Source organism: Saccopteryx bilineata, chromosome 1, assembly GCF_036850765.1.
Source record: "Saccopteryx bilineata isolate mSacBil1 chromosome 1, mSacBil1_pri_phased_curated, whole genome shotgun sequence".
Taxonomy (NCBI): Eukaryota; Metazoa; Chordata; class Mammalia; order Chiroptera; family Emballonuridae; genus Saccopteryx; species Saccopteryx bilineata.
Window position 1 is genome coordinate 101,532,152 of NC_089490.1, and position 25,332 is coordinate 101,557,483.

Sequence of the window (25,332 nt, forward strand, 5' to 3'; positions counted from 1 at the left end):
TGATATTTTCAAACAACAGCTCAGATAAGGGCCTAATATCCAAAATATACAAAGAACTCATAAAACTCAACAAAAAACAATCCAATAAAAAAATGGGAAGAGGACATGAACAGACACTTCTCCCAGGAAGAAATACAAATGGCCAACAGATATATGAAAAGATGCTCATCTTCATTAGTTATTAGATAAATACAAATCAAAACTACAATAAGATACCACCTCACACCTGTTAGATTAGCTATTATCAACAAGACAGGTAATAGCAAATGTTGGAGAGGCTGTGGAGAAAAAGGAACCCTCATTCACTGTTGGTGGGAATGTAAAGTAATACAACCACTATGGAAGAAAGTATGGTTGTTACTCAAAAAACTAAAAATAGAACTACCCAGCAATCCCTCTATGGGGTATATACCCCCCAAACTCAAAAACACTGGTATGTAAAGACACATATAGCCCCATGTTCACTGCAGCATTGTTCACAGTGGCCAAGACATGGAAACAACCAAAAAGCCCTTCAATAGATGAATGGATAAAGAAGATGTGGTACATATATACTATGGAATACTACTCAGCCATAAGAAATGATGACATCGAATCATTTACAACAAAATAGACGGATCTTGATAAGATTACACGGAGTGAAATAAGCAAATCAGAAAAAACTAAGAACTGCATGATTCCATAGATAGCTGGGACATAAAAACGAGACTGAGAGACATGGACAAGAGTGTGATGGTTGGGGGGAGTCAGAGGGGAGGGGCACAAAGAAAACCAGATAGAAGGTGACAGAGGACAATTTGACTTTGGGTGATGGGTATGCAACATAATTGAATGACAAGATAACCTGGAGATGTTTTCTTTGAACATATGTACCCTGATTTATTGTCAGCTCATTAAATTTAATAAATAATTTTTTAAAAAGAGTGGTGAAAGGAGGCACCCCTGCCTTGTTCCTGTTCTTAAGGGGATTGCTTTTAATTTTTGCCCATTGAATATGATATTGGCTGTGGGTGTGTCATAGATGACCTTTATCATGTTGAGGTATGTTCCGTGTATTCCCACTTTGCTGAGTTTTGATCATAAATGGATGCTCAATTTTATCAAATGCTTTTTCTACATCTACTAATATTATCATGTGGTTATCCTTCCTTTTGTTTATGTGATTAATCATGTTGACTGATTTGCAAATATTGTACTAGCCTTGCCTTCCCAGAATAAATCCCACTTAATCATGATGCATGATTTTTTTTCATGTATTGCTGGATCCATTTTGCTATTATTTTGTTGAGAATTTTAGCATCTAAGTTCATCAGAGATACTGGCTATAGTTTTATTTTTTTGTAGTGTCTTTGCCTGGTTGTGCAATGAGGATTATGTTCTCCTCATAAAAGAAGTTTGGAAGTTTTCCCTCCTCTTGAATTTTTTGAAATAGCTTGAGGATAGGAGTTAGTTTTTTATGAATATTTGGTAATATTCACCTGTGAAGCCATCAGGCCCAGGACTTTTGTTTGTTGGAAGTTTTTTGATAACTGTTTCCATCTCATTTGTTATAATCAGTCTGTTTAGATTTTCTGATTCTTCCAGATTGATTTTTGAATGATTATATGTTTCAAGGAATTTATCCATTTCATCTAGGTTGTCCAATTTTTTGGCATACAGTGCTTGATAGTATTTTCTTATAATTCTTTGAATTTTTGCTGTGTTGGTTGTTACTTCTCCACTATTATTTCTAATTTTTATTTATTTGAGTCTTCTCTCTTTTTTTCTTGGTGAGTCTGGTTAAAGGTTCATCAATTTTGTTTACCTTTTCAAAGAACCAGCTCTTAGTTTCATTGATCTTCTGAATCATTTTTCTTGCCTCTATGTCATTTATTTCCACTCTGATCTTTATTATTTCCTTCCTTCTACTACCTCTGGACTTTACTTGCTGTTCTTTTTCTAGTTCTTTTAGGTGCAGGGTTAAATTGTTCATTTGAGTTTTTCCTTGCTTCTTAATGTATATTGTAATGCTATGAACCTTCCCTCTCAGTACTGTTTTTGCTGTGTCCGATAAATTTTGAGTTGTTTTATGTTCATTTTCATTTGTTTCAAGGAAGTTTTTTATTTCTTTCTTGATCTCATTGTTAACCCATTCATTATTTAATAGCATGCTATTTAGTCTCCAAGTGTTTGAATGTTCTTGTTTTTCTATTGTAGTTGATTTCTAGTTTCATGCCATGTGATCAGAGAAGATGCTAGATATGATTTCAATTGTCTTAAATTTATTAAGACTTGGTTTGTGTCCTAACATGTGGTCTATCCTGGAAAATGTATCATGAGCACTTGAAAAGAATGTATATTCTGCTGCATTGGGGTGAAAGGTTCTAAAGATATCTATTAAATCCAGTTGATCTAGTGCAGTAGTCAACCTGGTCAATAGTGGGCTTTCCAGCTTTCCTGGTGGGTGGTAGCAACCAAAGTATAAATAAAAAGATAGATTTAACTATCGTAAATTGTTTTATAAAGATTTAGTCTGCCAAACAGCGAAAATCCGACATAAAGTACTTGGTAAGTAATTATTATTATATGCTTTAACTTGCTGTAACTCTGCTTTATAAATTTTATAAAGTAAAGTTACTTCCCTACTTTATAAATCACCATTACTGTGGAACCAGTAGGCAGTCAGAAAATTTTACTACTAACAGAGATACAAAAGTGGGTGGTAGGTATGAAAATGTTGACTATCCCTGATCTAGAGTATCATTTAAGGTGGCTGTTTCTTTGTTAATTTTCTGTCTGGAGTTTCTATCCATTGATGTTAGTGAGGTATTAAAATCCCCTACTATTATAGTATTGCTGTAGATCTCACCCTTTTTGTCCATCAAAATCTGTTTTATATATTTAGGTGCTCCTATATTAGGTGCATATATATTTATAATAGTTATATCTTCCTACTGTAATGCTCCTTTTATCATTATGTAGTGACCTTCTTTATCTCTTACTATAGCCTTTTTTTAAGTTTATTTTGTCAGATATTAGTATTGCTACCCCAGCTTTTTTTCCTTTCCATTTGTGTGAAATATTTTTTCCATCCCTTTACTCTCAGTTTATGTGTATGTTTTGTTCTGAGGTGGGTTTCTTGTAGACAGCATATGTATGGGTCCTGTTTTCTTATCCATGCTGCTATCCTATGTCTTTTGATTGGAGCATTTAATCCATTTACAATTAAGGTTATTATTAATATGTAGTTGTTTATTGCCATTTTATTCTTTAAATCTATAATCCTCTTTTACTCTATTTCTTTTTTCCTTTGCTCTTTTTACAGCAAGCCTCTTAACATTTCCTTCAGTACTGGTTTGGTTGTAATGAATTCCTTAAGGGTTTTTTTGTTTTTGTTTTTTTGTCTTGAAAGCTTTTTATTTCTCCTTCAGTTTTAAACAATAATCAATAATCTTGCTGAATAAAGAAGTCTTGGTTGTAGGCTCTTTTTTTGCATTACTTTGAATATTTCTTCCCATATCCTTCTTGACTCAAGTGTTTCTGTTGAAAAGTTGGATGTCATCCTTATGGGGGCTCCTCTATAGGTAATAGACTTCTTTTCTCTTGCTGCTTTTAGTATTTTTTCTTTATCTCTTAACTTTGGTATTTTAATTATGATGTGTCTTAATGTAGGCCTTATTGGGTACCTCTTTACCAGAACTCTCTGTGCTTTTTGAACTTGTGTGACTTTTTCCTTCATCAGTTTAGAAAAGTTCTCAGCTATGATTTCTTCAAACAGGTTCTCTATCCCTTGTTCTTTCTCGATTCCTTCAGGAACCCCTATGATGAGGATGTTATTTCTCTTAATACTATAATAGAGTTCTCTTATAATTTTCTCAGAATTTTTTAGCCTCTTTTCTTTTTGCTGCTCTGTTTCTGTGTTTTTATTTATCTTGTCCTCTAAGTTGCTTTTTTGATCCTCTGTTTCATCCAACCTACTGTTGATTCCTTCTAGTGTAGTCTTCATTTCTGATATTGTAATTGTCATTTTCAATTGATTCTTTTCTGTGATTTCAATGTCCTTTTTGATGCTTGCAATTTCTTTATTTAGGTGCTCATTAAGTCCATCCATTGTAGCTCTGAGATCCTTAAGCAATCATTATTTTAAACTCTGCATCCGGTAATTTGGTTACTTTCATCTCATTCAGTTTTTTCTCTGTGGATTTCTCTTGTTGATTCATATGAATTACATTTCTCTGCCTTCCCATTTTTTCTGTATGCAATTTGCAAGCTTGTTGGTGTAGGGTAGCTGAGGTTGGTATATGGATTGTGGCCCCTTCTCCAGGGCTTAATCCCTCAACCTTAATCTTCTAGCTGGTGGCTAGAAGATTTTAATTCTTCTTAACTAGTAGAGCTGAATAAAAGTCTTAATTTCCCTGCTGTTTGTTTGCTGAGCCCAGCAGGGAACTTCCGTGTTTAGGATGGGGGTAGTGAGTGTATCTTGCTCTTTGGCCCCAGTTGAAACTCTATCCAGGCCTTATTTATTTATTTATTTATTTATTTATTTATTTATTTATTTTTCTGTATGGGAAATCCACAGAAATGTGGTGTGACCTCTGAAAACCAGAAGGTGTGGTCTGCCCAGTTACTCTCCAGGGCAGAGTGTGTTCTCCATATCAGAAGGGGGAGGTGTAGCTCAGATCTCCCTGGAAATCTGAGTCACTGACCCTTCCCTTTACTTCCTCCTTCCAAACGGCCTTTTGTGCTGATTGGAGCTGAGCTGGAGAGTTTTTTGGAGGTAGGTCAATTGGCCTTATGCTAGGCTTGTACTGGACAAAGGGAGTGCCCCTCCCCCTGCTTTGGCTGCCTCAGTATTGGAGAATGACTTAGCACAGTTATTCTTCTCCCCATCACCGTTTATGTCCCTGTGCCACCATCCCCCCACCCACCTCATGCAAGACCAGTCCTCTCAGCTCTTCTATTCCCCAGAGCCTTAGGTAAGTGGCTGTGAGTGAAATTTTCTGCGCTGGCCCTTTACGGCTGCAACCTCTTTGCAAGCCATTTCCTGCAGACAGAAATCCTGCTCTTCTCCCCACTCAATGCTGTGAAGCTGTTTCCTTCCCTCTCTGGGTCTCTAGGCTGGGGCCTGGTCCTGGGATATAGGACCCCCGCCTCTCAAGGTCTCTCTCTCCACAATGAGAATCCCTCTGGACCCTCAGCCACTCTTCGCTCCTGGGAGTGGGGGAGCCCCCACCATGTCCTCGCAGTTCCTACCAGTCTCTGTGTGGTTTCTTCTGTGCTCCTTGGTTTACGTGTGTTGGGCAGATAAAATATATTATGCTCACTTTGTTAAAGGTGGTGCTATCCACATGGAAGCCCGCCACCCAGGTGATGCTTGGGATGGGTGTGATTATGTTAATATGTGTTGAGGGAGGGCTTTTACCCTAAAAGGTTTTAAAGAGAAGAATGATTACATTCTAGATGGAGAGCAGAGAGGAGAGCAGAGAAAGGCCACGTGGAGGAGAGGAGAGAAGCAGCCAAGATGGCGTAATAGTGAAGGAGAAGCCAGTTTATGCAGAGTTTGTGCAGAGAGGAGGAGATGGGGAACAGAGGTGAATAAGTCTGGTGAGCTAGAAACCTTTGATTCTAGGAAACTCGGATAAGTCAGTGGTTTGGGGAGCCCTAAATGGAATGGGAAGTGTTTTCCCACTGTGTGTATTTCTTGCCCACTGGGTGCAAACTAGGATTAAAGCAAATGGCCTACCAGTTCTTGGCTCCGTTGTTTCATTACTGTCTGTCTGAAACCTATGCGAACCTGCACAGACCAGGTTGCTGTGATGGTGGCCGTGGCTACTGGTTTTAGAATGTGTCCTGTTCTTTTAGTCCAAAGTTGGTTTTAATGATGATTGTTCTTAAATTAATTTATAATCCAGTTTGGTCCTGTGAGGTGGCAGTTTGTATGTCTGCCTATTCTGCTGCCATCTTGGAATCTCCGCATAAACTTATTTTAAGAACATCTAATGACTAATTATATGGAAATTTGTTCTGAGAGCAAGCATACAGAGAACTGCCAAGTTTACATTTTAAAAAATTCTTATTCTCAGTTTTAGGTAGATTTTTATTTAGCCACCTAAGTTTCTTAAGTGTTGAGGCAAATACTAATAAGGTAGTCTTAATAGCTAGAGGAATTTCAGATAAACTTCATCAGATTCATGAAAATAGAGACATACTTGCCAGAATGCTACACATTGATGGTTATCAGGCCACATAACAGACATTCTACTGTTGTTGGTCTAATGACTAGATTGGAAAAAACTGAAAGTCCATAAGTCCTCTCAGTAAAATAGTTTCTGATTTCACTGGATACAAGGCAATTAACTCACTGCTTTAATGGAAACCTAAGATAAATATCTGTTAATAAATGTGCATGACATAAACATGCTTTTATGCAAATTGGTATCTCTTTTATTTTTTTAAGCACCTAAATTAAATTATACTGTGCCCAATGTTACCTATTTCTTCAAAAAAATCCCACAAAAACCACTTTAATACCTTTAAAATGTTAGTTTGATTAAAATGTTAGTTTTTACTAACTATATAATAAGTAATGTAGATATAAAGTAGAAATTATGATACAAGGACTTTGAACAGGCCAGTAAGAATTGCTATTGATATGCGAGTAGACCTTTCAGTAAATAAAGGAAAACTACTCACATTCCCATAAATAACCAGATATCTTAATATTAAGGGAAGAATAGTGTGTTTTTTTGAGCTATAGAACAAACTTAAGACTCAAAAACTATAACTTTAGACTGACATCAAGAGGAAGGTGGTATGAGAGGTTCCCTGGTCTCTACCCTTGAAGTTGCAACAAGTTGAGCTTCTAGAATTCAATAAATAATTCCTGCTCAATGTATGACATGGCTGAGAGATCTGCACATTGAAACATCTGAAGGTAGGTGAGTCAGAGTGAACAGCGGAGGGGGAAGGGGAAGCAGCAGAGATGGATGCCAGAGACACGGCCCAGAGCTCACTGAGTCCCAGGAGAGGGAAAGAATCAGGTTATTGTTTGCAATCTCTAGAGTCCCAGGGGACCGAAAAGATACAGTGATCATTCCTGCCTCAGTGGTTCATATGTGCTGCAGCTGAGGCCAGTGACTGGGGAAGAGATGGAAAGAATAAGTATGACTGTGGCTGTCTGATGGCTGCCAATACAAGCAGGAAAACAAAGCCATGGAGCCTGGCTGCCTCTCCTCCCCTTCTCACAGATAGCAGCATGTCCCAGAAGAAGCTGTAGCAGTGAGTGCTGAGCTATCCATTATCTGCAGCCCTGAAGACTGAAAAGGCAGAAGCATTTTTTTTCCTGAGTGGCAGATGCATCCTTCAGCTAATCCCAATGACAGGGGTGAAGATACAGAGGTGAGGCAGCTGAGCTATGGCAGTCACCATTACTGAAAGAACAAAGGCACAAATGCACCAGCCGGCCTCTCCCAGCTCACATTGCCTCGTGTATGGTGGCTGCATGGTTGGCAGTCTGGTTACAGGGGGAAGCACTAAGATGTCACAGGCTCAGAACCCCAGTGCCCACAAAATCTCCTTGGGAGTTGTGCCCTGAAGTGATCTGGTTACAGAAGAGCCACTCAACTCTCCAGGGAATACAGGGCATTTTCAACTGCCCCACAAAGATCTGAGAAGCCCGATCAGTGCAAAAGAAACCAAGAAAGAAACTTATGCTTCAGTGCCACCTACTGAAAAACAAAAAACTTTTTAACCTTCTAAATAAAGAAATGTGACTCTTTAAAAAATATTAGGTTTTATTCCCACAGATGTCTAGGTAGAAAAAGAATTCATCATATACCATAAATACCAATGAGGCAGCTCAGAAAGAAAATGAAAAATCTCCAGAGACTAAATTTAAAGATATGGAAATATGTGATTTAAATGGCAGAGAATTCAAGATTGCAGTTCTGAAAAAAATTCAATGAGATACAAGAAACACAGATAGTCAGTTCAATAAACTCAGAAATAAAATCAATAAACAAAAGTAAATATTTTACCAAAGACATAAAAACTTTTTTAAAAATGACCAACCAAACAAAAATTCTGGAGCTGAAGAACTCTGTAAAAGAGATGAAGAACTACCTATAGAGTTTAGGAAATATAACTTACCATATGGAGGAAAGATTTAGTGATATTAAAGGTAGTAATCTAGAAATGACACAGATGGAAGACAGAGACTTCAAAGTAAAAGATATGAAAGAACTCTACAAGAACTATCTGACTCCATCAGATAAAGCAATATAAGAATAATGGGTATACCACAAGGAGAAGAAAGGAACAAGGGAACAGTGAACCTATTCAAATAAATAGTTGATGAGAACTTTCCAAACCTCAGCTAATAGGATACCCAATGGTGAAAACTGAAAGCTTTTCCTTAAAGATCAGGAATAAGATAAGGATGCCTACTCTCACTATGGTTATTCAACATAGTTCTGTAAATTCAAGCTAAAGCAATCAGGAAAGAGAAAGAAATAAAAGGCATCCAAACTAGGAATAAAGAAGTAAAATCGTCACTTTTTGCAGATGACATGATTCTTTATATAGAAAATCCTAAAGACTCCATCAAAGAACTATTAGAAACAATATACAATTACAGTAAAATTGCAGGATACAAAATCAATATACAAATATCCACTGCATTCCTATATACTAACAATAAAATTTCAGGGGGGAAAATGAAAAAAAAATTCCTTTAGCAGTTGCAACAAAAAGAATAAAATACCTAGAAATAAACTTAACAAAGTAGGTGAAGGACCTATCCACTAAAAACTATAAGACATTATTAAAAGAAATTGAAAAAGACACAAAAAAAGAAAAGATATTCCATGATCATGGGTTAGAAGAAGCAATATAGCTTAAAATGACTATATTATTTACTCAAAGCAAAGCAATATATAGACTGATGCAACCCCCATCAAAATCCCATTGGCATTTCTTTAAAAAATAGTACAAAAAACTATCACATTTGTATGGAACCACAAAAGACCCTCAAATAGCCAAAGCAATACTGAGAAAAAAGAACAAAGCTGGAGGTATCACACTCCCTAACTTCAAATTACACTGCAGAGCCATGATAACCAAAACAGCATGAAATTGATAGAAAAACAGAAACCAATGAAACAGAATTGAGAGCTCAGAAATAAAACCACATGTACATGAGCAAATAATCTTTGACAAAGGAGCAAAAAACATGCACTGGAGAAAAGAAAGCCTCAATAAATGATGTTAGGAAAATTGGAAGCCACATACAGAAGAATAAAACTAAACTGCTATTTGTCATTGTACACAAAAATTAATTCAAAATGGATCAAAGACCTAAATATAGGACTTGAAACATTAAATTACATAGAAGAAAGCATAGGTACTAAAATCATGAACCTTGGTTTTAGAGAGTATTTTATGAATTTAACCTCAAAGGTAAGGGAAGTAAAAGCAAAATAAATGAATGGGACTCCTATCAAACTACAAAACTTCTGCACAGGAAAAGAAAGCATCAACAAACGAAAAAGCTCACCAATCAAATGGGATAGCATTTTTGCAAGCAACACCTTGAATAAGGGGTTAATAATCAAAATATATAAAGAACTCATATAGCTCAACAACAACAAAAACAAACAATCCAATTAAAAAAATGGGCAGAGGACCTAAACAGACATTTCTCCCAAGAAGACAAATAAATGGCCTACAGATATATGTAAAGATATTCAACTTCACTGGTTATTAGGGAAATGAAAATGAAAACTACAAGGAGATACCACCTCATCCCTGTTAAAATGGTTATTATCAACAAGATGAGTATTAATAATTGTTGGAGAGGTTGTGGTTAAAAAAGAATCCTCATTCACTGCTGGTGGGAAAGTAAACTGAAACAGCCACTATGGAAAACATTATGGAGGTTCCTCAAAAAATTAAGAATAGAGTTACCAGATGATCCAGCAACCCCTTTTCTGGGTATCTACCCGAATAATTTGAAAACATTTACACATAAAAATATGTATAAACTCCTAGGGTTCAATCACAGTAGGGGCCAGAGCCTAGGGGCATGCAATTCCCTGAGGGAAGGGTCTTTTAGCCTAGAATCCAGTGAATAAAATTTTGTTGACAACTGTGTGTGTGTGTGTGTCTGTGTGTGTGTGTCTATGTGTGTTTCTATGTTCATTGCAGCATTATTCATGGTGGACAAGACATGGAAACAATCAAACTGTCCTTTGATAGATTATTGGATAAACAAGACGTGGTACATATATATTTATATAATGGAATATTACTCAGCCATGAGAAAAGATGACATACTGTCATTTGTGACCACATGGATAGATCTTGAGAATAACATGTTAAGCAACACAAGTCAGATGGAAAAAGTCAAGAACCATATGATTTCACTCCTAAGTGGGATATAAAACTCAAAGCAACAAATAAACAAACAAGACAGACAAACAAACAAAACTCATAGACACGGACAACAGTGTGGTGGTTACCACAGAGCAATGAGGTGAGAGGGGAGTTAGCATAAGGTAAAAGGGTCAGATAGACGGTGATGGAAGCAGATAGGACTTGAGATGGTGAACACACAATGCTATGTATAGATCATAATAATAGTCGTGTACACTTTAAACCTATCGATTTTACTAACCAATGTCACCTTAATAAATTTAATTTAAAAACTATGGCTATATATGTGTATGCATATATGTGTAAAAACAGCCTTTTTTCTTACTGCTAACAGAAATAATTATCCTAATAAAAACAGAAAGTATAAAAAACAATTAAAATCACAACATTAAGATAAGCACTTTAAATGTTTCACTGAACATATTTTAAAATCCAAACCACACACACAGATGATTTTACCTAAGTTGGATCACCTAGTGTATCATGCTAGCTTGAAATATGTTTGCTTTGATCTTTTCTTTAAAAGTCAAGGACTTCATTTCGGTAAATATAAACTACATAATCATTTTTATGGATACAGACCATTCTATCATTCAATGTTCCATAATTTATTTAACCAAATCTCTACTGTAAAATATTATTCTTGGTTATTCTCTTTTTTGATACAAGAAACCTTGCACATCTTCTACTAACCTGTTTACCAACTTGTCCAATTCTCCTTTCTCTCTCTTTTTTAAAAACAATTTTTTATTTTTCTGAACTGAGAAGTGGGAAAGCTGAGACAGACTCCTACATGCATCCAACCCGGATCTACCCGCAAGTCCACTAGGGGGCGATGCTCTGCCCAACTGGGGCATTGCTCCTCTGCAACCGGAGCCATTCTAGCACCTGAAGCAGAGGCCATGGAGCCGTCCTCAGCACCTGGGCCAACTTTGCTCCAATGGAGCCTTGGCTGCGGGAAGAGAAGAGAGAGATAGAGAGGAAGGAGAGGGGGAAGAGTGGAGAAATAGATGGGCGCTTCTCCTGTGTGCCCTGGCCAGAATGGAACCTGGGACTTCTGTACCCCTGGCCGACACTCTACCTCTGAGCCAACTGGTCAGGGCTGTCCAATTCTCTCTTTAAAGTAAATTCTACAAGTAATTCTAATTGTCTATAATCAGAAGTGCTGGATAAGAGACTATGGGTATTTTAAACTCACACATAACAGAAATTTGCCTCTTTTTGAAAGCAGTTTGCCATTATGTATTAAGATTCTTAGATGGAGGCCCTGGCCGGTTGGCTCAGTGGTAGAGTGTCAGCCTGGCGTGCAGAAGTCCTGGGTTCGGTTCCTGGCCAGGGCACACAGGAGAGGCGCCCATCTGCTTCTCCACCCCTCCCCCTCTCCTTCCTCTCTGTCTCTCTCTTCCCCTCCCGCAGCGAGGTTCCATTGGAGCAAAGATGGCCCGGGCGCTGGGGATGGCTCCTTGGCCTCTGCCCCAGGCGCTAGAGTGGCTCTGGTTGTGACAGAGCGATGCCCAGGAGGGGCAGAGCATCGCCCCCTGGTGGGCAGAGCGTCTCCCCCTGGTGGGCGCGCCGGGTGGATCCCGGTCGGGCGCATGCGGGAGTCTGACTGTCTCTCCCCGTTTCCAGCTTCAGAAAAATACAAAAAAAAAAAAAAAGATTCTTAGATGGAGCCCTGGTGGGAGGGGGTGTTCTGCTTAGCTGTGGCAGGCAGGGAGGTGTGGTGAAGTGGAGAGGTTGGTATCCTTGCGATGAGGGAGGGGCTGTTGAGTAATGGAGACAAAGGAGTGTGTGATGGGCACAGGTCACAATAGGCAGGAGAGGTAGTAAAACAGCCCCGCACATGGTTTGGGCGTAGGTGGAGATTGGTTTCCAGAAGAGAGGATAGTGAGATAAGGATCAACAATTAAGGTTGTTGAATCAAAGAATAGAGGTTTTAGCGAACCGGTGTATTTCTGGCTGAAACGGAAGTCCTCCTGGAGTGAACACCAATATCCGCAAGCCTGGACTTCTGCGCACCTCGAGATCTGAGGGGACCGGAGAGCCGCACACCTCGGGGGGTGCACCGTCTCGTGGGGGAGCGATCATAGCCAACCCTGGGAAGCTGGTAATCAGCACCCCTGTCTTCGGTCACGCAGAGATTTTAAAAAAAGAATAAGAAAAAGAAAAGCCTTCAGAAGACCGTTAGTCCACCAGCTAGAGAGGCGTGGGAAACAGGGCGATGCGAGAGGAGTGGTGAGAAAGGGAGGAGGAGCCCCTAGGAGTTGTCTTGATAAAAGAGAGCCATGAGCAGCTACTCCTTGTTACCCTATTACACAACCAAAAGCGGCCCTGCTAGGGGCATGTTTAATACCCCCATGGGGAAACTGCAGCGACAGCTGTACAAAGGGGAGTATAGTACGTTCAAGTCCGCGCCGATGTTTGAGAGCGACTTCATACAGGTCAGCAGAAGGGGAGAAGTGATTGACGTGCACAACGCTGTCCAAATGGTCACGGTGGGCATCGTTTGCACCTGCCCCCACCTCGTACTTCCTGATGTCCTGCTGCTGGCCACCCAGAAAATGAGAAAGACGTCTACACTGGGCTTAGAGCTAAGGAGGCTGCTTCCCTTGAGGTTAGTGAAGCTATCCATTCATAACATTCAAAAACAACGACTCTGCCTGAAACTTGTCACTGGCTGTACTTTTTACCTTCAACTGTACCTGCGTTCAGATGTAAGGAATCTTTTTGCTTACTGGGAAAAAGTTGTTTACATGCTAAACCCACCAGTGGAGGCATACAGCTGCACCCATGCCATTCCCACTGATGACACACTGGATCTGTCCGCCTTAACGGAAGAAAACAGCCAAGAGGTAAGTCTCTGTAAAGTCTCTAGATTAAGATGGGGCCAGGGTGTTTTGGGAGAACAGCTAAATTTCTTGCAGAGGTTTTGAGACTGAGGCACATCTAAAAATGCAATGTATTTGGAAGTATTCAGAGCCAAATGAGCCTCCGTTTGGAAGCCATGCCAAATTGGGGAGGTTCCCAGTGCTTCCCCAGTGTTCCCCAAGGCTGTATGTATTTCACAGATCCTTTCAGCAACTCTTAATTTCACATTCAATGTTGTATTGCGATTGCAGCATCCCCATCATCCAACCTATGCTTGGACATATACTACTCTGCCCAAGCACGCTGACATGTTGTGGGACATGGCATCGCTCCATGACTGCCATGTACTAGTTTTTTGTATGCAACATATTGTGTGCACGCACACAATTTATTAGTAGCCATATAATATCAAAGTGCATGCTATTTCACCAGCAGAAACTCTAACACAAGTCTATTTTAAACAGCGTATGAGTAGATATTCACTGGTGAGTTATCAAAGTGCTTTCTCTGGTACTAGAAGTGTTCAAGCAAAACTGGAATGATTATTATAGTCATTGTGGAGACACTGCTGCATCACATGCAACATTGGACTTGAGCCTTCAAAATTCTTATTATAAGCGATTTTCAACCGGTGTGCCACAAGAGGCACACTGGTGTGCCACAAGAATTTTTAGAACTTGCAATACCTGACTATCAGGGGCACTGACTTCTTTTCCCTTAGATTGTCAAATTAAAAAAATTACAACAGCCAACAACACAATAGTCATCCAGTATAATGAACTGAAATTATACCTATTTTTTTTGTTGGATCAGCAAAACATATTTTTTGGTGTGCCACAGAAAGTTAATAATTAGTCTATGTGTGCCATAAGATGAAAAAGGTTGAAAACCACTAAGCTACAGGAATAGAAGGGAGCTGACCTTTCTGTTCTCACTTTGTTTCACTCATCTGTCTTCCTATCAGGCGAATGCCTTTCCTTCCTATGAACAAGATGAAGATCAAGTCAGCATCATCAGGAAAATTCACATGGACCCTTAAGTGTTTGGGGTCATCTCGTGTGGTTATGCTGAGGAGGAATTAACTCCACATGCCTCCCACATAATACTGCATTCAAGACTTCGTATTCTTCAGTCAAAAAGCCAACAGTGCTGGTAAAAGGGCAGGACCGGTGTCAGGAGCAGGGGTAACAACAGGCAGTACCACCGGTGCCAGGGTTGTGGCCGCAGCCAGTCTGCAGACACTTCCTGTCCTCAGAGGGGATTCCCGCACGTCAGCAGCATGAGGACGGTTGGTGACTGCAGAACCTGAGACTACCGGCAAGAACTTTGGACTCTGAACTATCTTTAACTTTCCCTTAATTGATATTTGTACAGATGAGAATAAAATGTTAAAGACGCAGTCATCTGTGATCTATATCTATTAGCCAAAGAAAACTCTAAAAATTTTAAAATATATAACCAGGACAGAAGCAACCAAGAGAAGCAGGAAGATGTAAATCAAACCAATAAAGCATCATAACATCATATGTAGTTTCTTGTTTTTTTTTTTTTTACTATGTTAACATTATGAACTTGAATATGTTACCTGTTTCCTTCTTTAAACGATTACTTTAATGAGAATTAGACAGTATACATGTGAAATATCTGGCATCTACTACGCACTGTATAAATGGTAGTGATTATTATTGTCAGGAGTGTTGAAAACAAATTTGAATTTAATTATACTTCCTAAAGCAGGCTTCATTCTCCCAGTCTCTTCATTCTTGAATCCTCTCCTAATTCTTTGGCCAACTTAAATCTTACTTAACTGCTTTGAAATTAGTATAAAGTACTTAAAATTAAAGTACCCAATATATTAATCTTAATTTTAATTTTCTAGTGTTACTCAGAATTCTAACTTTAATGAATTTAAAAGGAATTGCTTCCTGTAAAAATTTCAACACAAAATGTTAGATAAAGGCCCTGGCCAGTTGGCTCAGTGGTAGAGCATCAGCCTGGCATGTAGATGTCCCAGGTTCAATTCCCAGCCAGGGCACATAGGAGAAGTGCCCATCTGCTACTCCACCCTTCCCCCTCTCCTTTCTCTCTGTCTCTCTCTTCCTGTCCCACAGCCAAGGCTCCATTGGAGCAAAGTTGGCCCAGGTGCTGAGGATGGCTCCATGGCCTCTGCCTCAGGTGCTACGAAGCAACACCTGAGGTGTTGCACCTCTGCTCAGGTGCAACCTCTGGCTCTGGTTGCAATGAAGCAACAGCCCAGATGGGCAGAGCATCGCCCCCTGGTGGGCATGCCGGGTGGATCCCAGTTAGATGCATGTAGGAGTCTGTTTCTCTGCCTCCCTCAGAAAAATACAAAAAAAAAAAAAAAAGTTAGATAAAACCTGAATGCAAGATCAATTCAAAATCTAGACAAACTGAAAATTAAATAATCTTAGAAGTATAAGATAATTGCAAGTAAAACAATCTATTTAAAAGTCTAGCAGTGATATATCACATAGTTTTATAACTCAGAACCAGAATGTAGAGGTAGCCTAAGTCTGTATTTTTATAATCCTCATGTTTCTGAAGCTTAGCAATATGCTTTGAATATGGAAGATATTTTACACATGTTCTTTTTGGATCCAATTTAATTAAGTTATAAATGTGAAATAAATATAATTTATTCCAACCTAACAATTCTGGATATATAGAAATTTGCATAGCACTATACTTATCCACTGATTCCAAAGTCGCATACACCAAACTATAAGGTAGTTGTTTCTCACAAGGCCCAATATACATAGAGCTTATGGCTTTGATTATTAATAGCCTCACAAAATATTTTAAACCTGAAAAATATGGCTTCAAAATAAAATTTTCTTAAAATTTCATAAATAACAAAATAGACATCTAAAAAATCCTGAGTTCAAAGCTATTGAAAGTTGTCGGATAAATCTACATTTGGTATCATACCTCCAGTACTGTAACAAAAGTACTAAACTATAGAAAGGCATTTAATCATTGTATGTTCATTCAATTATAAATTATAAAAGTATTTTAATAGTTTTACACCATCACACATTAAAAATTTCACTTTAATGCATGTAACTATATATACATGCATATATAAAAACATATAAATGTTAAAAGAAAATTCATCAACAAATTGTGAACATTAGTAAAAGAAGACTCGAGAACATTATAAAGAAACTCTAATTTTGATTTGTTAAATTTAATACAGTAAATAAATGATACTGCAACTCAAGTAAATTTATAGATCTAATACAGTAACAATCAAAATCCCAATAAGGATTCATTTTAAATTTGACATAGTAATTATAAAATATAAATATTTAAAAGCAAGTGGTCATGTCAGCTAGTAGTTTTAATGCAATAATGATTTTTCCTGTCACATATTATATATAAAAATATAACTGAGTCATATGGATATAGTTTTAAAAATAGAAAAATGAAAATAAGAGATTTCAGATGACACAAATTAATCAGAATGAAATATAAATATAATGAGGAATGTAAGTGTCCAATAAAAAGTCATAGAAAAAGAATCAACAAGTAAAAAAAAAATTGAGCCATATTTGAAATTTGCTAAAAGGAATTCTAGATGAGATGAATTTTAAAAAGACTGAGAAGTTTAATGAATTTAATAGTTTAAAATACAACATACAATTATACATATATACAAATTAGGAGGAGAAAAGCTACAAATTGGGAAGTATTTTGTGGCAAATGTAACTACTAAAATATTAATACTTAATATTTATTGAAGCAATATCAGTCTTCACAGAAAGATAACCAAATAAAAATATCTAATATTAAAATTTTTAAAACAGAAAGCAAGTTATTACCAATCTTGCTACCAAGGCTAATAAAATAAAATTAAATTAAATGTTAGTAAAGTGGTGAAAAACCAAATATAGTCATATATTAATGATGGCTTAGAGCCCTAATACTGTCTAAGAATTATATTCTTTTAAATATAAAATACAAAGAAGTTAATTTTATGAAACAAAAAATATAGGTAAAGGTATTCAATCACTGGTAAACTTTTAAGCAGAAAAAGGTATATGACTAAAATAACACCTATTTTTCTTAATTTCCTTTCTCCTATACCCTTAAAGATATAAAATAAAACTCTATATGTAAAAACCCTGAGTGAAGACATGAGACCCTAAAATTTACTCATTTGTTCACTGTTTTATGCAACTATTACTTAATTCTGACAATATACCAGGAATTACGTTAGCATTAGATCATAGATGGTGAGCAGCTACTTTTATGGAACTCACAGTCAAGTATGTAACAATTGTGTATTGATTAGGATATAGTGTCTCAACGTCCTATAAACAGTCCATATTAAGGTGAAGAGATTCTTTAAGTACTATATACTGATTTGATAATCCTATTTAGCACTTTACAATAAATTAATATTGGAATTTTAGTAGATATCATCAAATTGCTCATGATATAAACACAAAAAAATGTGACTACTTCTTAGACACAATAACTTCCTATTGTTACAAAAGAGAAAATACTATTTTTGAGATATAATACTATTCTGGATAATTACTGTCCATTCTTTCCTATCCTGAACTATTTTTCCACCCATGCTCCATGTAGGTATACATACATACCTTTGCCATTATACTGTTTTCTTTAAACTACATGCTTATTCACTTTTGTGTAGATATATTTTCACTGTGGCTTCAAATTTCCTAACTCTGTTTGACTTATTTTATTTATTTCTGAAACTCCCCTAAGGACTTGTGGTCCATAGGATACAATAGAAATTTAAAGGTGATACAATAAAATTAAAATTTACTTAATGAATAGCAAAATGGTTTCAAAATTGTAGTTAATGTTTTAGTGTTCTCCTCTCATTTTTGGGTTGTACTGAATAATGCCATGCATTATTCTACAATGTTCTATTGTGCTAAGAAAAAAATATCACTATGCTTTTGAAGAACCCTAATATGTTTTCTCATAAATCATTTATTATTATTTTAATAAAAGTTGGGATTTAATTTCAAAATGGCATTCTTGAAAATGAAATATTTCTGGATCATAAATATTAAAATCTCATAAGTAACTCAATTTTTCTGGAAGTAGCATTATGACCAAAATAAAATCACCACATAAAATTATGCAAAGTATGTATTTGCATATACATATATGTATAGCAAGTTATATAAATATATTACTGACCTTAACTGAAGAAAAATTACAAAGTTAAGAAACTAACTGGATTTCCAGGGGAGGGAGGATTTACTTAAAAACATAGGCAACCATTTTTTGCATTTACCGTATCTTAAGAAAAGCAAACCATTACCTGTGCAAGGATGGGGAAACCAAGGTTCCTACATCCATTACAAGGAGTTAACGCTTCCCAGAGTCCTGAGGGCCCACAAGTGTTTTCATCCTCATCTTCTTCTTCCACTTCTCCTGGTGACAAATTTATTGTAGATGAAGTTCTCTGAAATTAAATTTATATTATACCAATATATTATATCAATGTTATTCAGTTACCTTAATATCAATTAAATTTAAATTTCTTATGGTGTATTTTAGCAAGTCAGCTTAATTCTGGCCATAGTTATTTATGTGCCTGTGCCATGCAACTCAGCCAAAAACATGTGCAATTCACTTTTAAGTTGTAAGTGAAAAAAACAGTAGGAAAGACTGATAAGATATAAACTTCGAAACCAAGAATAGGACATGAAAATGACCCAAGAAATAGTTGAACAGCAACAAATGAAAAAAAAAATCTAATGATTTCTAAATGCATTCAGAGGAATAGCATGCAAATACTTTTTTGAAATAGAAATTACCACAAAGCCTATTTTCTCACTATGTCCCCCAAAAGGTAGTTTCCTTTTTGGAAAAAAAAATGATTAATCACATTTTATATTATACATACAAAAAGGGATAATACTTTTTATATTAATCCTAGGACTTCCATTTTGAACATGGTCTAAACCCTCAATGCAAAGACAAAAGAAAGGATGTTAAAAAGCGGATGAACAATATCAAGAAGAGTTTTGGATCATAATAAACAGATGGGTAGATATTACCTGATTCAGCAAATCTGAGAAAACTGAAAGCAAAACACCTGCAAGGGGAACAAAGAGCCGCCTGTCCACAACTTGGCATGCTGGAAAGGGCTTACCCATTGGAGAGGCTCACTACCTTTGAAGGGGTAGGCACAGATGGGGCTAAACAGCATAGACATGATGTACTAGAAAGAGTTAGACCTCCTAGACCCGTCTCCTTCTCATCCAGCCGGGAAACTAAGCTCTTATCACCTGACAAGAAACTGGAGGCTTACTTTCTGGTGAGGTTAAAGCAAAGCAATTATGAATGCATAGTGAGCAGAGGGGCATCTCTATAAAATCAAAGGAATTAAGTGAGTATCTATGTAGTCAATGAAGATTGCCACCCTATCCTGGTGCCTACCCATATATTTCCTTTAAAGAATATTGCAGCTCGGTTAATAGTTCGCCCCTTCCCCAGACAGAAGAGAATAAATATTCTTCTCTACAAAAATTAACCTCAGAGGAAAGATCTATGAGTACCGAGGAAAATGGCGATGGGGTCTGCCTTAACGCCTACTAGGAAGCCTGCATCACAACAAATTCCACCCACATAAACACTTTCTAATTTTTTAAGTAAAATTTGAACAAGAATCTAAAGATCACATATTTAAAGGAAGCCTTTAACAGAGACCAAAATAAATACACAGAAAAAAAAAGCTATAAATAGTAGCCTCAAAGAAACAGAAGATATTCACATCCCTGGAATGAGAACTGAATACTACAAAACAAATATTAGGGGATATTTTATCAGTTCATATTCATTTTGAAATATCCCCTAATGATTGTGAGCAGTAGACATGAAATCCGATAGAAGAGTTGGAAAATAAGTCTGAGGAAATCTCCCAGAAGATAGAACAAAGATGAGAAGAAGTTAAAAGTTAGAAATGTAGGGGATCAAACTAACGCTTCCATGTAGAGTTGGTAGGAAATTATCAAAGCAATAATGTAAGAAATTTTGCCAGAACTTGGGGGAAATTTCATATTAAAAGAGCCTGCTGAATGCTCAGCAAGGTGAATTTTCTTGTAGAGAAAAAAAGCAGTAAGCAGTAAGTTTGCCTTAGAATCTTCAGCACAATACTAATAGATCATGACTGTTGTAGTAAAGATATTAAGTATATATGTATATATTTAAATGCAAATAGCACCCCTATTCCTTAAAACGTTGTTGCTTTAAAAAATAGAATAAAAGACTTTATAAGACTATTTTTGGCATTCACATTTTAAATTCCCCTTTATCAATTTTCAATAAATGAGAAATTATGAAGTTAAATAATTTCCCGCCTGATCAGGTGGTGGCGCAGTGGATAAAGCGTCGGACTGGGATGCGGAGGACCCAGGTTTGAAACCCCGAGGTCTCCAGCTTGAGCGTGGGCTCATCTGGTTTGAGCAAAAGCTCACCAGCTTGGACCCAAGGTCTCTTGAGCAAGGGGTTATTCGGTCTGCTGAAGGCCCATGGTCAAGGCACATAGGAGAAAGCAATCAATGAACAATTAAGGTGTTGCAACAAAAATGACTGATGCGTCTCATCTCTCTCTGTTCCTGTCTGTCCCTCCCTATCTATCCCTCTCTCTGACTCTCTCTGTCTCTGTAAAAAAAAAAAAAAAAAAATTCCCAATCAGTTACTATCTCTAAAATACAATAATCATAATAGCTATAGTCTTTTAAGCATTATTATTCATTATTTTAATTCACACAACCATCCCTTGAGGCAAATATTAAACTAAGACACAGAAAGGTGGTAAGTGGCAGAAAAAGGATTCCTACCTAGACTGCCTGACTCTAGAGCAGGGGTCTCAAACTCAACTCAGCATGTGGGCCGCAGAGCAAGATCACAGCCATTCGGCGGGCCGCACTAGGTCTACAAAAGGCAACTGTTACACAACACTTTTCTCACTGCAGTTAAAAACAAAAAAAAATCAGTACAACAAGCACAATCGTACATGCAGTTTACTCAGTGTCACAAAACGACCAGAAACTGTAGTTCACATCACAACTGCTGTTAATTAAGCTAATATCTAGCTAGGATGCTAGAGAAATGAAAAATACAAGTAGGCCCCTAGGCTTACTTAATTTTATCCAAAATATTTTGAACTTCGTTGATTAGTCTGCGGGCCGTACAAAATTGTTCGGCGGGCCGCATGCGGCCCGCAGGCCGCGAGTTTGAGACCCCTGCTCTAGAGCTTACTCCCTTAACCATGTTACATGGCCTCTTAATCAGCACAATAACCTGTAAAAGGCAGTATATTGAACAACCAAGCTAATGCAACCACAATTTAAATTGAAGACGCATATTTGTTCCCAAAAGCATTTTGTCTGTGACAGCCAGTGAAAATTTCTGTAGCTTGGTACATAGCATCCTATACTTTCATAGGTACACATTTCTCAAATCAGTTATAAAAGGTGATTATCTGCCCTGGTCAGTTGGCTCAGTGGTAGAGCATTGACCTGGCGTGTGGAAGTCCCAGGTTCAATTCCCAATCAGGGCACACAGGAGAAGCGCCCATCTGCTTCTCCACCCTTCCCCTTCTCCATTCTCTGTTGCTCTCTCCCCCTCCCGCACCCAAGGCTCCATTGGAGCAAAGGGGCTGAGGATGGCTCCATGGCTGAGGATGGCTCCATGGCCTCCGCCTCGGGTGCTAGAATGTCTCCGATTGCAGTGGAGCAATGCCCCAGAGGGGCCGAGCATTGCCCCCTGGTGGGCATGCTAGGTGTATCCAGGTCGGGCTCATACAGGAGTCTGTCTGTCTGCTTCCCCACACTTCTCACTTCAGAAAAATAAAATAAAATAAAATAAAATAAAATAAAATAAAATAAAATAAAATAAAGGTGATAATCACTGGGATTCTTGATCCAACGCAATACCTAGGTGAAAAAATTGGGGATGTCAAAAACCTTAACATAGCAAGAGCATCATTATGATCAATGCTATCTACAAAAATGAATAAAATGATCAAACAGGCATCTTCTTCACCAACTCATGATCACTTACTGGTTTGACCACCAAGGTTGAGATGACATAGCACTATAAATCATTACATTCTTGGCTAAGAATTATCAACATTTCATACGTAAATTAGTTCTTTTCTTCCTCTGTCTCTTTCTCCTTCCCCCCCCAAAAAAAAACTTCTTTGTGTCTCTTCCCTGTTCATAAATCTCCAATTATGTCACATAATCTTATTAATCCTCAGCTTCCTTATTTGTAAAGGAGGCATACTAATAATTCCTACTAGACAGGGACATATGAGGATAAAATTAATTGCTTGACAGTGACTGGAACACAAAAATAATCAATAAATATTGCTGTTTTATTATTATTAATGTTACCCTAAAAGAGGTGTGTACCTACACATAGCACACACACACATACACACAAGAATGGCTTATTTATCCCAGGTAGTTTTAAGTTATCTGAAAGCAAACATTGCATTATTCACACTTGTATCTCTTACCATGTGTTGTGCATAATAAAATTTAATGATTGTTGAATGAATTATTAAATGACTAAATTTCAAATCATTATTCTCACTTGATTACCTAGAAAATTTTACATATAATATGAGGTATATATAATTGTATCATATATCTCCATATATCTCATTATTGTTAATTTTCTCTTCTGTTAGCCATTACCAATAGCATTAGCAGAATAACAAAATCTATCAGTGGTTTAGTACTGCCCCCCAAAGACAGTATCTAAATTAGCTGTTTAAAGCCATAATTTTCCACTTCACTGCTTTACAATTATTGAGAAATATTTTATCAAAATAAATATAATCTCCAATTTTTTATTAGAGAGACAAGAAGGGGGAGGAGAGAGATAAGAAGCATCAACCCATATTTGCTTCACTTTAGTTGTTTACTGATTGCTTCTCATATGTGCTTTGACTGGGGCACTCCAGCCAAGCCAGTAACTCTTTGTTCAAGCCAGCAACCATGGACTTCAAGTCAGCAACCTTGGGCTCCAGCCAGCAACCTCGGGGTTTTGAACCAGGGACCTCAGCATTTTATGTTGATGCCCTATCTACTGTGCCACCACCAGTCAAACAGTATAACCTTCAATTATTTATGGGAAATAAGCCCCAAGAACATACAAACTCAATTGTTTCCTTTATTTCAAATGACTTTTAAACTTTTATTAGAGATCCAACTGTGTTCTTAAAGGTCTTGATGTCAGGAAGTTCTTCTGTAGAATATAAACCTAAATTTACATAAAGTTTGAGTCTACCAGATTTCTTGGTTAATACATAGAAATTATGCAGGAGACATATTGGATCAGTTCTACATTGTTTCAAAGAATAAATGTCATAATACATAAGTATCATGGGGAAATAAATTTTAGCTCAAAGAAAAATACTTCTAGAATAGTTATATCAGTCTAAAATGGAAGAAATGGGATTTCCTTGTGATGTGATATCTATATAAAATATATATAATATTTTAAAAAACAGTTTAGTATTGTATTTTATTATAATAGTATATATATCATAAATATATATTATATATTATATACTATATATAAAATATATATTGTGCATATTATATTGTATATAACAGACTATATATTATATATTTTCATATATTTTCTATAAAGCATGTTTATACAATTATTATACATAGCACTACATATAAAATATAAAATAATTATGTTATATATAAAACTGATTATTGATTTTTTTTTTTGTATTTTTTTCTGAAGCTGGAAATGGGGAGGCAGTCAGACAGACTCCCGCATGCACCCGACCGGGATGCACCCAACCGGGATCCACCCGGCACGCCCACCAGGGGGCGATGCTTGCCCATCCGAGGTGTCGTTCTGCTGCAACCAGGCCATTCTAGCGCCTGAGGCAGAGGCCACAGAGCCATCCTCAGAGCCCGGGCCAACTTTGCTCCAATGGAGCCTTGGCTGCGAGAGGGGAAGAGAGAGACAGAGAGGAAGGAGAGGGGTAGGGGTGGAGAAGCAGATGGGCGCTTCTTCTGTGTGCCCTGGCTGGGAATCGAACCCGGGACTCCTGCACACCAGGCCAATGCTCTACCACTGAGCCAACCGGCCAGGGCCTGATTATTGATGTTTTAATGAAAGTTAAAGTAATAGATGTTTATTGCAAAGCCAATCATTCAAAATAAAAAATTATAAAGGAGAAAGAGCAGTTTTTGTAACCCTATTCCCACTATAAATATTCAGTGCTATGTCCTTCCAGATTTTGTATCTTGTCCCATGGTTTTATCAGGATAAATGACTAAATATGCAATTGTATGCCAAAGAGTACACCCATTGTAAACTTCGATTACATTGCCAGTGTTGTCTCTAACCCACTCTCCACACAGTGACCAAAGGAAAAATATATATATATAAATGTGAATGTTATCCTTTCCTAAAAACCTTTTCTACCTTTTCACTGTTCTTGAGATAAAATTCAAAATTCTTAATATAGTCCAAGAGGCTGTGCCTGACTGCCTTCATTGCCTCTGTAGTTTCGCCTCACTGCCAACATTCTTCCTCCTCTTTGCTCATAGCACTTAAACACTATGACTCTCTCCCTTGAATATATCAAACTTCCTCTAACCTAGAATTTTTCCTAAGCACACAGGTTTTCTCTTGCAGACACTGTTAATTGTCTCCCAATATATGTTCTCCCCTCTCCTCTATGACTTTAGTAACTGAACGCCAATGCCTCTTTTTTATAGCAACAGAACCCTAACTTTTAGTTGAGCACACGCTGCTTTGAATAAAGACCACATTTCTTTTCCAGCTAGATGTGGCCATGTGATTAAGTAACAACCTTGGGCTATAAGAAGTGTTTCTCCCAGGAAGAAATACAAATGGCCAACAGATACATGAAAAGATGCTCATCTTCTTTAGCTATTAGAGAAATGCAAATCAAAACGGCAATGAGATACCACCTCACACCTGTTAGATTAGCTATTATTAGCAAGACAGGTAATAGCAAATGTTGGAGAGGCTGTGGAG

At 37.3% G+C, this 25,332-nt stretch overlaps 2 protein-coding genes across 6 annotated transcripts in view; one reads left to right on the forward strand and one right to left on the reverse strand.

The window, feature by feature from the left end:
• The window catches only part of ANKS1B (ankyrin repeat and sterile alpha motif domain containing 1B), a 1,089,048-nt gene that overhangs the window by 776,959 nt on the left and 286,757 nt on the right, over nucleotides 1-25,332 (reverse strand). For all 5 annotated transcript variants that reach the window (XM_066262341.1, XM_066262329.1, XM_066262320.1 and 2 more), the window contains exon 9: nucleotides 18,602-18,745. In XM_066262341.1, coding sequence (XP_066118438.1) covers nucleotides 18,602-18,745 — 144 coding nt within the window. The remainder of the gene's footprint in view (nucleotides 1-18,601; nucleotides 18,746-25,332) is intronic.
• GARIN6 (golgi associated RAB2 interactor family member 6) lies at nucleotides 12,753-14,317 on the forward strand. Its single transcript, XM_066254114.1, has 2 exons — nucleotides 12,753-13,262; nucleotides 14,243-14,317. The coding sequence occupies exons 1-2, from the start codon at nucleotides 12,753-12,755 to the stop codon at nucleotides 14,315-14,317; spliced, it is 585 nt and encodes a 194-aa protein (XP_066110211.1).

What these genes read in the sequence shown, in the direction of transcription:
- GARIN6 (XM_066254114.1), top strand. Translation starts at nt 12,753, where the DNA reads ATGTTTAATACCCCCATGGGGAAACTGCAGCGACAGCTGTACAAAGGG. An exon ending in CGGAAGAAAACAGCCAAGAG is followed by an intron (nt 13,263 to 14,242) that starts GTAAGTCTCTGT and finishes TCTTCCTATCAG; the next exon opens with GCGAATGCCTTTCCTTCCTA.